Source organism: Panthera onca, chromosome X, assembly GCF_046562875.1.
Source record: "Panthera onca isolate mPanOnc1 chromosome X, mPanOnc1 haplotype 2, whole genome shotgun sequence".
NCBI classification, from domain to species: Eukaryota; Metazoa; Chordata; class Mammalia; order Carnivora; family Felidae; genus Panthera; species Panthera onca.
Window position 1 is genome coordinate 102397893 of NC_138357.1, and position 15276 is coordinate 102413168.

The 15276-nt window shown below is 36.1% G+C and overlaps 1 protein-coding gene across 12 annotated transcripts in view; it reads left to right on the top strand.

Moving 5' to 3' along the window:
• The window catches only part of DMD (dystrophin), a 2113538-nt gene that overhangs the window by 1385425 nt on the left and 712837 nt on the right, over positions 1-15276 (top strand). For all 12 annotated transcript variants that reach the window (XM_081792827.1, XM_081792829.1, XM_081792824.1 and 9 more), the window contains one exon: positions 9955-10119. In XM_081792827.1, the coding sequence (XP_081648953.1) occupies positions 9955-10119 (165 nt within the window). The remainder of the gene's footprint in view (positions 1-9954; positions 10120-15276) is intronic.

The following is a 15276-nucleotide window of genomic DNA, read 5'->3' on the forward strand; positions in this document are numbered from 1 at the left end:
GTAAGCAATTTCAAATGGTGTGTATCTATAAGTGAGGCTGCAGCAAACATTCTTGTGATTTCACATGTGTACACACCATTGTTGCCTTGAGATAAAATATTAAACGTAGAATTTATGGTCTAAGTGTGGTCATATATTTATATTTGAATACATATTGCAAAGCTCTACCCAATCCACTCCCAGCCCTACCCTTCCTGGAGGGATATTCCAGCTAACTTACTAGCACTTTACAAGAGGGCCCGATTCCCTGCACTTTTCGTTATTACATGACACCGCTGTGTTGTGTGTGATACAAGAAGTTTCTAAAAAAACTTGCCAAATCGATAGGTGCACTTGTAAAGTGCTAGTAAGTTAGCCGGAAGCCAGATTTGCTTGAATTTGAGCCCTATGGTTTCTAGTGAAGTTAAACAGTTTGAATAGACTTATAGGTCAGGTATAGTTCTTCTTTTATGAATTTGTGAGCCCTGTTCATTGTTTTCTGTAGCGTGTTTGTCTTTGTCCTATTGATCTGTGAGAATGGTTTTATCTTTAGTGTCTGTCAAGTTATTTAATACGGATTGTTTTGGGGTTTGATTTTGCTGTTGCTTATTTGATTTTTTTATATGAGGGGGTTTTATACTGCTCTGAATTTAAATCAATCACTGTATGATTTTAAAATCAAAATTGTAACTTTTACATCAAAGTTATAAGAACATGTACCCGCATCTTCATTATTTGTATGGCTTTATTTTTTACACCGAGATTTCATTTACCTGGTATTTGGTTTGGAATTATATGAGATAGGAATTTTTAAGTTGAGTTAAAACTCCATCAGGTATCATCTTTAATTTTAAATATGGAAGGTTCAAATTCAGTATTTATTATTAAATTCTTTGGAAATAATGTTAATTTATCATTAGAATTGCTATGTATTTGAACTGGCAATTTTTTTCTTACCATTTTTAATTATTATAACGACTTATTTTGTCTATATCTTTATTTTAAAATGGATGACAAATCTACCAAAATGGGGAAGATAATTACTACAGTTGCATGGAGATCATTTATTTAATCATGGTTTTAGATTAATCATAATTCGAAGATTTATTCAGTAAGCAATCTAATTTATCTTGTAGTCCCTATATAATAGGTAATGTTTTAAAAAAAATTTTAATATTTATTTATTTTTGAGAGACAGAGAGAGAGAGCACGCGCGTGCGCGCACACAAGTGGGGGAGGGGCAGAGAGAGAGGGAAACACAGAATCCGAAGCAGGCTCAGGGCTCTGAGCTGTCAGCACAGAGCCCAACACGGAGCTCGAACCCACAAACTGTGAGATCATGACCTGAGCCAAAGTCAGACGCTTAACCGACTGAGCCACCTAGGCACCCCGATAGACAATGTTGAAGTAACAAATGTCAAATAGTATTTTTTTTTGTTTTCAGAATATGTTCATACATGCATTTCATTTATATTGGTCATATTAAAGTTGACTTCTAAATGTATATCTCATTAATGGTAATTAGCATGAAGGATATAGATTGTCTCCATAAATATTAAAATCTTTGGAAAAGTATGAATTTTAATACTCCATTTATCAAGTAATACATTAGATTTTGAAAGATCGGAGAATGTATGTTTTGGCAGGGAAGAGAAAAGGAAAGTTAGAATATGGAGTCAGGAAAACCCAGATGTTTAATGCCACATTTTTTTTTCACTTAACAGTAATGCTGGGAATATTATTTATAGTTCTAAACCTTAATTTACTCATTTGTCAGTTGTAGAAAATAATATATATTTCATAGAATTATGGATGAGATCAAGGAAGCTAATAGAAGTAAAATCAGTCATAAAGTACCTAAAGCATATTGTAAATCTAAGTTAAAATGGTAATTTTATTGTTGGAAGTATTTTAGAGGGATAGCCAGTCACCCAATCAGTATTATCCATTTATTCATTTTCATTTAATGTTTAAAACATAGAAAATAAAACTGTAGTAAGAAAGAAAACTTTGGAAAAGCTTTGGAAAGAAAACTTTGGAAAAAACTAAAATATATTAACAATTAAAAATTATCTATAATTGGTAACACCCTCCCCAAAAATCATGGTTTATAATGTTATGTATTTCCAGTCATTTAAATATATATATTTGTGTGTGTGTGTGTGTGTGTGTGTGTACATACTGATATGCCAAATATACACAGAAAATCAAAGATATAATTTATGTGTGGTGTATAACTTATCTTTTTACTAATTAACATATCATGAATATTTTTCAAAGTAGAATGTTTTTCATAATATGTAGTTTAAAAGTTGCAAAGTATCCCATTATATGGAGGTAATTTATTCCACTTGAGGGATTTTGTGTCAGTTCTTCACTAGTATAAATGACAGAATTGAGCGTGCTCATCACATCTCTGTGTTTTGTGTATCTCTGATATTCCCCAAGAAAAATTCATAGAAGTCAAATTTTTTCATTGAAAGGAATGAATCCTTTTTTATTTTAATTTTTAATATTCCAGTTAATTTACATACAGTGTAATATTAGTTTCGGGTATAGAATTTAGTGATTTATCACATCCATACAATAGCCAGGACTCATCACAACAGGTGCCACCTTATGCCCATCACGCATCTAGCCCATCCCCCGACTCACTTCCCCTCCAGTAATCATCAGTTTGTTCTCTATAGTTAAGGGTCTGTGTAGCGGTTTGTCTTTCTTTTTTTTTTCCCCTTATGTTCATCTGTTTTGTTTCATAAATTCCATATAGAAGTGAAATCATATGGTATTGGTCTTTCTCTGACTGCCATTCCACTTAGCATAATGCACTCTAGCTCCATCCACATTGTTGCAAATGGCAAGATTTCATTCTTTTTCATTGCCGAGTAATACTCCATTGTGTATATACACCACATCTTCTTTATCCATTCATCAGTCGATGGACATTTTGGCTCTGCCCATAATTTGGCTATTGTTGATGATGCTGCTATAAACATCGGGGTGCACGTGTCCCTTCAAATCAGTATTTTTGTATCCTTTGGGTAAATACGTAGCAGAGCTGAGAAAGAGGAACCCTCTTATGCTGTTGGTGGGAATGCAAACTGGTGCAGCCGCTCTGGAAAACAGTATGGAGGTTCCTCAAAAAGTTAAAAATCGAACTACCCTAGGATCCAGCAATTGCACTGCTAGGTGTTTACCCTAAGGCTTTTAAAATATTTCCATGTAATCTTTTAAATTGGAAGATAAGAGACACATAGGAAAGTACACAGGTCATAAGAATAGAGGTTGATGGATTTTTTAAAAATTAGCTTACCATGCTTCCAGCACCCGATCAAGAATTAGAACATTACCCCAGCATCTTCCTTCATGTTCATTCCCAGTGATTAACACCTTCCCAGTTACCTCCCTTGGCGAGGATAAGCTTTCTTCTGACTTCAAACATCTGTAGAGCGTGTGTATTTCTAGATCATCCACCCTCCACACAACTGAAGTGGCACTATTGTCATAAATTAAGTAAATACATATAGTCCAGCAATACCACACAGAATTCATTATATTAAATAATGATACCTGGTGGTAAACATTCTATTTTTTGGAAGTTTATTTATTTATTTTGAGAGAGAAAGAACGAGAGAGACTGTGAGCAGGGGAAGAGCAGAGAGGGAGAGAGAGAGAATCCTAAGTAGGCTCCCTATTGTCATTGCAGAACCTGATGCAGGGCTCGAACTCATGACCCTTGAGATCATGACCTGAGTCAAAGTCAAGAGTTGGACGCTTAACTGACCGAGCCACCCAGGCACCCCATCCTTTTTTTTTTTAAGTTTGCTTGTTTGTTTCTTTTTTTGTTTATTGAGAGAGAGGGAGAGAGAGAGAGAAAGAGAGAGAGAGAGAGAGAGAGAGTATAAGCAGGGGAGAGGTAGAGAGAAAAGAAGAGTATTCCAAGCAGGCTCCATGCTGCCAGCATGGAACCCGCTGAGGGGCTCCATCTCTCACACTGTGAGATGATGACCTGAGCACAAATCAAGAGTCAGAGGCTTAACATGCTGAGCCGCCCAGGCGCCCCTCTGATAGCAAACGTTTTTAAACTTTGTTGTTCTTCAAGATCGTGTTGGATATTCTTGGTGCTTGGCATTTGCATATAAATCTTAGACTTGGCACATCACTTTCTATTGAAAACCAGGTCTTATAATTTTAAAAGAGATTGAGTTGAATTTATAGCTTATTTGAAGAGAGTTGATATCTTTACAAGATAGGACGTTCCAAATGGTTTCTTCCAATAGGAGAATAAGGTATATTCCTTTATTTGTTTAGGCTTTTCTTAATCTCTCAGGCATGTTTGTAATTTTCAGGGTAGAAGTCTTGCTTTTTGGCATGATTTATCAGATTAGTCCCTATGGTAAATGTAAGAATTTGTCCTCTAACAAACATCTTAAGAGTGCTTATTTTCTAGAACTTTGATAAATACCTTTTACAAAAGCCAGTATAATAGGCAAATGATGGTTTATTTTTGCTGTTTTAATTTGCATTTCATTGATTACTTTGGACTTTTGTTTATTGGATGTTTTCATTTTTTGTCAAATTCCTGTTTATACTCTTTATCCAGTTTTCCAGTAGATTCTCCATCTCGTTTCATGTATTAAAAGATCTTTTTATATGAAAAGATTATTACCCATCGTCTGATGGATGCTGCAAATAGACTCAGCTGTCATTTGTTTTTAATTCCGCTAATTGGCCTGAATTTTGAATGAGCAATACAAATATTATATTTAATAGTTTATTCACATTACTTTCTTCTTCTAAAGAGCTTACTCACAGCAATATTTTATTCTAATTCTGTTGTTAATTTTTTTACACTTAACACTTTAATTTCTCTAGAATGTTTCTGGTGTAAGATATGAAGCCAGTATTTAATATCTGTTTATTTCTAAAACAGACACCTCTGTTTATCTTATTATTAAAATTTCTACACAGTTGAAATTAAAATTCAGAAGTTGAAAAAAATGGAAGGTAATCTTGTGTGAAATTAGGTCAAGACTTGGTTAGATACTAAATTAACACATAAAGAAACTGAGAGTGTTTAATTTATTTGCTTTCACCACAGGGAACATATTGTATGAAGAGTATGGTTATACAATATTTTAAAAGATTATTAGGAAAATGATGCATTTTACTAGTAAACTGTTAATATACGTATTTTGATAAGAACATAAAGTAGTAGTTGTAACGGTAAATAATTTTAAGACACATAAAAGCTGACATGAAACCTACTCGTATTCTACATCATAAATTATTCACGTTATCTTTTCCCATGAACTACACAGAAGCCATCAGTTCCTGAAGATTCTTTTGAAGGTGTGGAAAAGCACCAAAATTATGTGTCAGAAAGTTTCAAATTCTACCCTACCATTAATTAAGCAATATTGTCATAGGAAAATAATCACAATTTTGGACTGATGGCTTTAGATGTGTTGTAGCCTATTAATAATGATTTGTTATTAAATTATATATTGTCGCCATTATTTTTGGTAAGAAGAGAATCCGGTAGTTTTGCTTTCTAAATTAATTTATTTCTTTGTGAAGGTGATACATTTATATTTTGCAAAAGTTTCAAATATAGTGAAAATCTTCCACCCCATCCACCATTTGCCTACCATCACCACGCGGTGACTTTTGTTGCATAAATACATCTACAAGATAAATTCCTAGCAGTAAAAGTTCTGGGTCAAGGGTTATATGCATTTGATAGATATTGCCAAATTTTGTCCCACAAGGGGTACACCAGTATGTACATTTCACTGGCCTTATAGAATAGTATATTTTCCACAGCCTTAGCAGCCTGGTGTATTTCAGACTTAGATTTCCGTCAGTGCAATAGATGAAATTTTCGGATCTCTCGTTACAAAGTTTAGCTTTTTTATGTATGTTTAAAATCCATGTACGTTTTCTTTTTTGTGGACTGTCCTTAACTTTTGTCCAGTTTTTTTCCTCTGGGTTGTTGGCCTTTTTAAAACTAATGTGCAGAACCTTCCTATGTATTAGGAAAATTAGTCCTTTATCTGAGATGTCACAAATACTGTTTTTATAATTTGTCATTTGTCCTTTGACTTTGCTTTTAAGATTTTTCTTGCCATGCAGAAGTTTCTCCTTTTTATGTAGTCCAGTCTACTAATATTTTTGTCTGTTAATTAAAGCTGTTTAACTTGAGGATGAAATTATATTCTTTCTGTTGATAACTCTGGACATACATGGCTTCTTAAATTGAAAAAAAATCCAGAATTTTGAAATTTTTTATCTTTCATTCACCAGGTGTTTATTGAATGCCTATCACGTGTAGGAACGCAGTTCATCCAGAAATCAAAGCTCAGTGAGGGAGGTCAATGTAAACAACAAATAGTATAAGACGTATGCTATAGTGGTGGGAAACACAAGGATATACCCAATGTAGATGTCATAATTACCCTGAAAACCACTTGTGCCCCACAATCTCTTTATAGACGATCATTTAATTATTTCAGATATTGGTCAAGTCTCACCCACCAAACTGTGTGCTATCAGGAATTGTTCTAGAACCAGGAAGGGATGGGTTTGGAATATGAAAAGGAAACTAACAGTCTTAGTTGTAAGTTATACAGATTTCTGTGTTGAAATGTGAAGCCTATGTGTGATCAGATGTAAATAAGTTCATAGCTCAATTTTAGAGATTTTAAGAAAATATGATGGCTATTATTTCCATTAGCTTCAGAATCTAGTGGCCCTTAGATGCTGCAAGTTGAAGCTATAAAATGTGTTTTTCATGTACTTGTGACTAGAAAATGATCCAATAAAAATAAACTGTTTAGTACCTTCCTGATAAATGCTAGAAAAGATAAGTTGAAAGCATTATTACATTATATATTACATACATGGAATTACATTTATGATATCACACACACAACTATCACACACACACATACACACACACACTCAAACACTCACACACAAATATGTTAAGTAGAATTCATCACCATAGGTGTCATTATGGGTTAGAACTCACGAAATACAAATAGGCCTTTATCTAATATTTTGTTTACTAGACTTTATAGCAGGATACTAGTCAAACAAAGCAAATACAGCATCATGATTCATTATCCGTGGACAAGCGTTGCATGCTAACTTCACACTTCGCTTCTTTTGACTCCTTGCCCACACAGGGAAAGGCTGCCAGGGGTAAAAACCAAGCTCTTTGCAGCTTACCTTAAATAGAAGCCACGGTCTGTATTTCCCTTTCATCTTCTGCATCATTCTAGTCATAGAGACCTCAGGTTACATTCGAATTCACAAATTCCCCAATGCAGATACAGTTCTATACAGCAAACAAGGCAGGCCTAACATTTCCCAGTCATCTTAAAGTTAGCATTACAAGGAAACATTGCTTTGGGAGCCTAAGGTCAGTCCCAGGCTGGACTGCTTCAGTAAAGGCTGAATGTTAACCCTTTACTCATGCATGCACATGCATGTTACAGAATATATATAAAAATGCATTTATACATGTCAAAATACATATTGTTTACATATAATCAGCATATATAAAATTCCTTCTCCCATAAATTAACTGATAAGTTACTTTGTCCATTAATGTATCTCCTTTTCACCTCACAGCTCTTGGGTGCAATTAAAGAACATAATGTTCTTTAGTTAGCTCTTTTAAAAGTATCTGAAACAGTTGTTCCAAAGTATGGGCCATTATTCACATGATGCACTAGTATATTAGTATGCTTATCTAGTTTACCTTTTAAATATTCCCTATAATATTGGTGAGGATGTGGAGAAAAAGGAGACCTGTTGCACTGTTGGTCAGAATGCAAAGTGATGCAGCCAGTCTGGAAAACAGTATGGAAGTTTCTCAATAAACTAAAAATAGAATTACCTTTCCATCCAGTAATTGTGCTACTGGGTGTTTACCCCCTAAAAAGTACAAAAACACTAATTCAGAGGGATACATGCACCCCTGTGTTTATAGTAGCATTATTTACAGTAGCCAAATTATGGAAGAGTCCATGTGTCCATTGAGAGATGAATGGATAAAGAAGATGTGGTATGTGTGTGTACTTACACACACACACACACACACACACACACACACACACACACACTGGAATATTACTCAGCCATAAAAAAGAATGAAATGTTGCCATTTGCGGTGACATAGATGGAGCTAGAGAGTATTATGCTAAGTGAAATAAGTCAGAGAAGGACAAATACCATTTGATTTCACTCATACGTAGAATTTAAGGAAGAAAACAAACAAGCAAAGGAAAAAGAGAGAAAACCCAAGAAAAAGACCTTTAAGTCTAGAGAACAAAGTGGTGGTTACCAGAGGGGAGGGGGGTGGGGGGGTAGGTGAAATAGATGATGGTGATTAAAGAGAGCTCTTGTTGTGATGGGCACCAGGTGATGGATCGAAGTATTGAATCACTATATTATACACCTGAAGCTAATATTATGCTGAGTGTTGACTATACTGGAAATGAAACTTTTTTTAATTTTTTTTAAAAATAATTTTCCATGTTTATTTATATTTGAGAGAGAGAGAGAGAGAGAGAGAGAGAGTTCATGAGTGGGAGAGGGACAGAGAGAGAGCGAGCCAGAAACAGAATCTGAAGTAGGTCCAGGCTCTGTGCTGAGAGCTCACACACGGGGCTCGAACTCACGAGCCGTGAGATCATAACCTGAGTCACAGTCGGACACTTAACCAAGCGAGCTACCCGGGCACCCCATAATTTTTAAATGTTATCTGTCATAACATCGCATTTTATAATGTCTACTGTAACACTTGTGTTCATATTATAATATAATGTTATGTTATTAGAATAGTGTTAGTTCTATAATCAAGAGTTGCCATTTCAGGTTGATGTTCTTTACTACTGGGGACCTACTTGTTTTAGCCCTTGATAGTCTGAAGAAAAAGGCTTTATTCTTGCTTATCCTGGCTCGATACTCACACCTGAGCTTGAGCAATTATCACTAACATTCAGTGACTTTATTGTCCCTCACTACTACGCAGGATATTGCTCTAGGCTATTTACATGGATTACTTTATTTAATTTGTATAATGACCCTGTGAAGCAGGTAGGGTAGCGTCATTGTCTGCATTCTGAAGAGAAGGCATTGAAAGTTAAAGAAAACTTCGCTCAAGTGCTCGGAAAGAACAGGAACTAAGATTTAAACCCAGCAGCCTAACTCTAGACTTCCGTGTTGAACAGAAGATCTAGCACACTTCTTCCCAAGTTAATTCATGTTTCCCAGCCCTAATGTCGTCATCCATTTATAAAATTGGGATAATAATAGTATCCGTATCTTAGGATTGTCGGATGGATTAAAGAAGGCAGTAAATGTGAAACTTGCAAAGATGGTGTTTGACACATTGTAAGCCCTTAATAAAAATAGCCTATAGTCATGCTGATCTATTCTACTCTTATCCAAATGTCTTTTTTTTTCTTTTCATTCTAGTCATCTGATTTTGTTTTACTTCGTTATACTTAGACCCCTAAACTATAGCTTACCTCCACATTTTTCTTTGTTCATAAAAGAATTCCCTTGTATAATTCTCCTTAACATCAAACAAAGTTAGAAGGAAACGTAAAGACAAATATCTGGCATCTAATATGCAACGCACCATTATGTTTAGTGAATGAGTGGTTCAAGAATATACTGTAATGGTAGGAGTTGGAGTTGGGTATGCATTTGTGTGAGTGTGTGTTTTGAATTTCCAAAAGAAAAGGCTCATTGTCTTTGAAGCGCAGAGTTTTGGGGAAGACTATTAATAAATGATGTGTACGCATGAATTAAATTCTAACATGTAACCCATGTAAGTAATCAATATCACCTTGTTACAATACCCAAATCAGTAAATTTCGATGACATTTTACAGCAAATAACTTTATTTTTTACTTTTTTATTTAAACCATGGGAATGTTTTACTCTTTTTCCTTACAGGTTTCTAGAGATTTGCCTGAGAAACAAGGAGAAATTGAGGCACACATAAAAGACCTTGGACAGCTTGAAGAGCAGTTAAATCATCTGCTTCTGTGGCTGGCTCCGATTAGAAATCAGTTGGAAATTTACAGTCAACCAAATCAAACAGGACCGTTTGACATTAAGGTAGGGACTTTTTGCTTTAAATCTTGTTTTCCAAAAGAATGGCAATATCACTGATTCATTATCATAATCATCATTGTTGTTATAATAACAATAATGATAATAATAATTGACTAGCATTTTTTGCTTTTTCTTACAGCATTTACTAGCAATAATCTATTCATTAAACATTTCACTAGAATGCCTTCATCATGTTTTGTTACCATGATCTACTTCCCATCCCTACTTTAATTGCACTTAATGTACACGTGTAGACTCCTTCTCTAAAACTAAAGTTGTTTAGGAGATTAGGAGATGAGGTGCCTACCAAATAATGTATAGTCTCTTTAGTAGACATTAGAAAACCCCCTCAGGCTGACTCCAGTTGATGTCTGTATCCTTTCATTCTGTCAGCAACATCCCTTTATATTCTAGCCACAACAAATTGTATGGTATGTTTTGATGCATGTGGTTTCATGCCATGTTTTGTGTTCTTGATCTTCTTTTCTCTCTTCCTTAAATGTCTTCTTTCTCCTTATTTGGCATGATGAAGTTTTCTACATCCATCAAGACTGAATTCCATGTCTTTGCTTCTTCAAAACTTTGTTCCATACCCCCAGTAGAGTAAACAACGCTTTTAGGATTGCTTATAAACCTCTGTATCCATTTCCCATAACCTTTGTACGTTGATGGACACTTAAACTGTACAGACTTGAGTACCCCATCAAAATCTTCTTTGAATGCAGAGGGCATCTTCTTACTTTACTCCCTTACCCCACTCCTTTCTCGACACCTCCATCTCAGGGCCCAGTGTATGGTAGGTACTTATATTTTTGAATCAAAGAAGAAAGGTGGCAACCAGACACCCAAATTGGTAAAGAAGTGCCACGGGTAAGTCTAGTGCTCCAGGCCAACATGCCAATTGGATGCCACCATCTTCTTTTAGCATCTCTATACACATTGATTGTCCCTGTATTTTCTCTCTTCCCAGGAGCATATTCCAAAGATTTATCCCAACTTGATGTCCTACTTTGCGTCTCCTCTGGGTCAACAACATTAAGTAGCTAATCAAATAAGCCAATTAAACTGAAATCTCAACCTCTTGATTAATGTAATGGTGGGCACTTTCAGGCTAAATAAGTTAAGGAAGATGTTGAGTCAAGTTTTTTGGTTTTTTTTTTTTAATTCACTGACCCCAAATTTTCATTTCCCTTGTTTTCCAGGATTATTACAACCTCATGTTTTTCATCTCCACTGGGTGCTGTTTTGGTAGGAGATAAGGCAAGGACGAAATGAAGTGTGAGGATATTCTAGAGAAGAAGTCAAAGTTTAAGAAAGATGGGCTTGAGTGAGATTAAGGAAAGAGAGGGGTTGAAATAGCTAAAATGAGTTATTTTGCAAACTGCGCTCCGCTACTCTTACCTTACCTTCTCCTGCCATGTATATCTACCATTCTGTTAGCCACCCCCACGCACAGATGATGCCACGTACATCGCAGGTAGATGTCATTTCACCCCTGCAAACCCCAGGCTGCTCATCCAGCGTCACGGTCTTCCATTCAAGTCTGACGATTAAGGCCAAGTCACAGTAGGCTTTACCAGAATGAATTCGGCTGGCTTTAAGAAAGTATACGGGTCAGGTAAAGGTAAAGACACAGCTGGAACAATGACGGCACGGTAGAGGTCTTGACACTAAGCCGTGGCTTCTCCCGCACTAGCCACCCTGCCTTCGCGTTATGTGTAGGCACAGACACAAGACTGGGAGGATGCAAAGCCACGTCATCATTCAGAGTAGCCACCAGTTCTGGAATCCTTTCCGTTTTTTCATCTTGCTAGTACATGGTGTCCTCCGAGGGATTTGACTTCTGTCCATTCTCCAGTGCAACTGTATCTCACAATACTCATTGTTCGTTACTCGGTAATCTCAACAAAGAAGTAGTTACTTAGTCCAACAGACGATAACCTCAGCCAGATTCTCCTCTCAGTGAAAGAGCAAATATGATCTTTCGGTGGGTAGCAGAAAGGGGCACGATGGATTGTGTAGTTCAAATTAAAGAGGTTTGATATGAATTGCAAATGTCCTGCAATATCTTTTTTTTTCTAATTTTTTAACGTGTTTTATTTATTTTTGACACAGAGAGAGACAGAGCATGAACGGGGGAGGGTTAGAGAGAGAGGGAGACACAGAATCTGAAACAGGCTCCAGGCTCCGAGCTGTCAGCACAGAGCCCGACGCGGGGCTCGAACTCACAGACCGTGAGATCATGACCTGAGCCGAAGTCGGCCGCTCAACCGACTGAGCCACCCAGGCGCCCCAACATCCCTTTACTTTTGATGCGTCCTTTAGTGAAAATGAGCTTCTTCATTAAAGTAATGAAAAATATATTCAATATTAGCTATCTCTGTGCATGGAATATATTGAATAGAAAGGATAACAAAATCTGCCACCACAAATGGATGTTGTTGACGCAACCAAAGTGACTTTACTCCCAGTCGAAACCCCCCACAGTGGTTCTCAAATAGCAAAAACTCGCGTTGGGCGTTTGTTTGTCCGTGGCCCATAGGTCTGTGCCAAATTAGGTCCCTGCAGTTTAGAGTGAGAGCTCCTGTCAGCTGTGCTCTCACTGCTGTGCATAGTTTCAGGGAGTCATGATATTTGCCTCCTGCAGCCTGGTCTAAATCACTGAGGGGAGAGGCAGCTGCTTTTTCCCTGGCGGTAAAAGTCTTTGGCTTCAGTCCTCTGTGCATATTCTGAGCTTCTCACCTCTGGAGTGCAGATTTCAAAAATACGCCCTTAGCCTTTTTCTTTTGTGTGTGGCTCTATCCGAGGCAAAAACCCCTAGCTGGTAATCAGGAAATAGTGACCTATGTGAATAATTTACTAACTTACCTAGTTCTTTATCCCTCTTTGTCTAGCTTCTATCTAAATTCACCGTCTGATAAATGATTTATTAAGATTGCTTAGCATTCTGCTGTAAGATATGTGATTTTAGGCTGTCCAGCCTGCTACAGCCCCCTACTTAAAGAGATTAAACTTCTTTTTTTTTCCAGTTAAAGAAAGATGGGAAAATGGGCTTCACTTCACTTTCAATTACTGAAAGCCAAAAGCAGTTTTTAAACGCTTTTGTGGAGTCCGTGCCCATTTTTTAATACAGAGAAAGAAACTCTTCGCTAAAATCTTAGGAATCAGTTAATGCCAAGAAAGTCGATGTGCGAGGAGCCTCCATTTCCTAACTTTAAAGACATTTTCTTTGTCCACAGCAGCCATGGCTACCTCTGAAACAAGGAGCCTAAGGCCTTGACATCCAGGTCATTTGTTTTCTCTAGTCAAACTCGGAGCACCTGTTAGAAAAATATGTACTACCCTCTGTGAGCCTCAGTTTTGCCTGCTTGGCACTTCATGCTTATTGATGCAATGCAGCTAGCTGTGTAATGAAACCCAAATAAAAAAAGCCTTAAGGGCTCTGTTCTAATGCATTGTTTATGCTGGAGTGAAAATTGACTGCACATCGCTTGGTTTGTGCAATTTACTCCTGAAATATTCCTATTCAGGAAATCCTGCAAATAGCAATATTCATCTTGAAAATCACCTCACAGAACCCTTAGCAAGCTGAGGAACATAATCAATGAGATCGTGATGTAGAGGGTGAAAATGAGGCGTAATCACAGCCCTTTCCCTTCAGTCAGCCCGCTAGAAGGCACGCCTTTGACTTTGCATTTTCAAATGTACTCACAATTCAGACATAAAATATGTTGATTTCAGATTTCAGAAATGATAATTGAATGCTAAGAACCAGGGACCACGTAAAATTTCTCTAAGACGTCTTATGTTTTTAATCTTTAATTAATGCTTTCAATAATGAGCTGTAGGTATGCTATTTATCTGACATAAAACTGCCTAACTACTGCTTTCTAAACTTTTTATTAATATATGAGAGACGGGGACACATAATTTTATGTTAAGTCTTACTGACTGAAATACTTTCACATTGAAAACAAGGAGGGTTTTTTTTCTTCCCCTCAAGAATGACTTTGCTTCTATGGTCTATAAATAACATCACATACTGGTAAGCTGGCTCTTCCTTCCCATGTAAGCAACTTAATTGCCCATAATGTCAAATCCACACAGAAAACTACCAAGGGACACACCTGGAGTGACTGAAGGATAAAGTACCACGTGAACGACATGAGCACCAAAACCTTCCCTTTCTCCGCATGTGCTCATGTTGCTGTGTTGTAAAAACAAAGAAAAATAAAATAAAATCATATATATATGTATGTATATGTATATATATGTACATACGTATGTATCTACATACATATGTACATATACATACATATATATACATAATAGATATATATAAGTTATCTGGTTATACATGTGTGTATATATAATATGTATATATATTATATATACATACATAATATATATATTATATGTATGTATATTACATATGTATATATATATACACATAACATATATATATATATATATATATATATATATATATATATATATATGTTATCCGGTGCCATACGTGTGTGTGTGTGTGTGTGTGTATATGTATATGTATGTATATATATATGTATGTGTATATATGTATATGTGTATGTATATACATACGTATATACATATATACGTATGTATATACATATGTATGTGTATATATACATATATATGTACATGTATATGTGTACATATATATATATATATATACACATGTATGGCACCGGATAACTTAATAGACAAGGAAGACTTTATTCATGACTGAAGTCAACTCCACTGAAACAAAGACAGGAAAGATTTTAATCATTGGGGTGAGCTAGTGTCAAAGTAGTGGAGGACATTGGTGGGGACATTGGTCATTGTGATTTGGTCATCTATGTTTGCTCATTGTCACTTACTGAACATAGGCTACTCTCCTCCCTCCTCTTGAGACTGGCAGACATGGAGCCTTCCTGATCTATTTCAATGGCATGGCTCCCAGGTATTTGAGGAAGACATTCCTAAGTTGTAGAAAATTTAACTCTTAGGCAGAAAAAGGAATTTACGATGGAAAGTTTTCTGAAGTAAATACACTAAAGAAAGAGAGTTCAGGCCTATAATTAGGAAGAAACCAGCCTAATTCTTTCGTCAACCTTAAGAAGAATGTTAAGGCCATCTTCATTAGTCCCCTCTTTT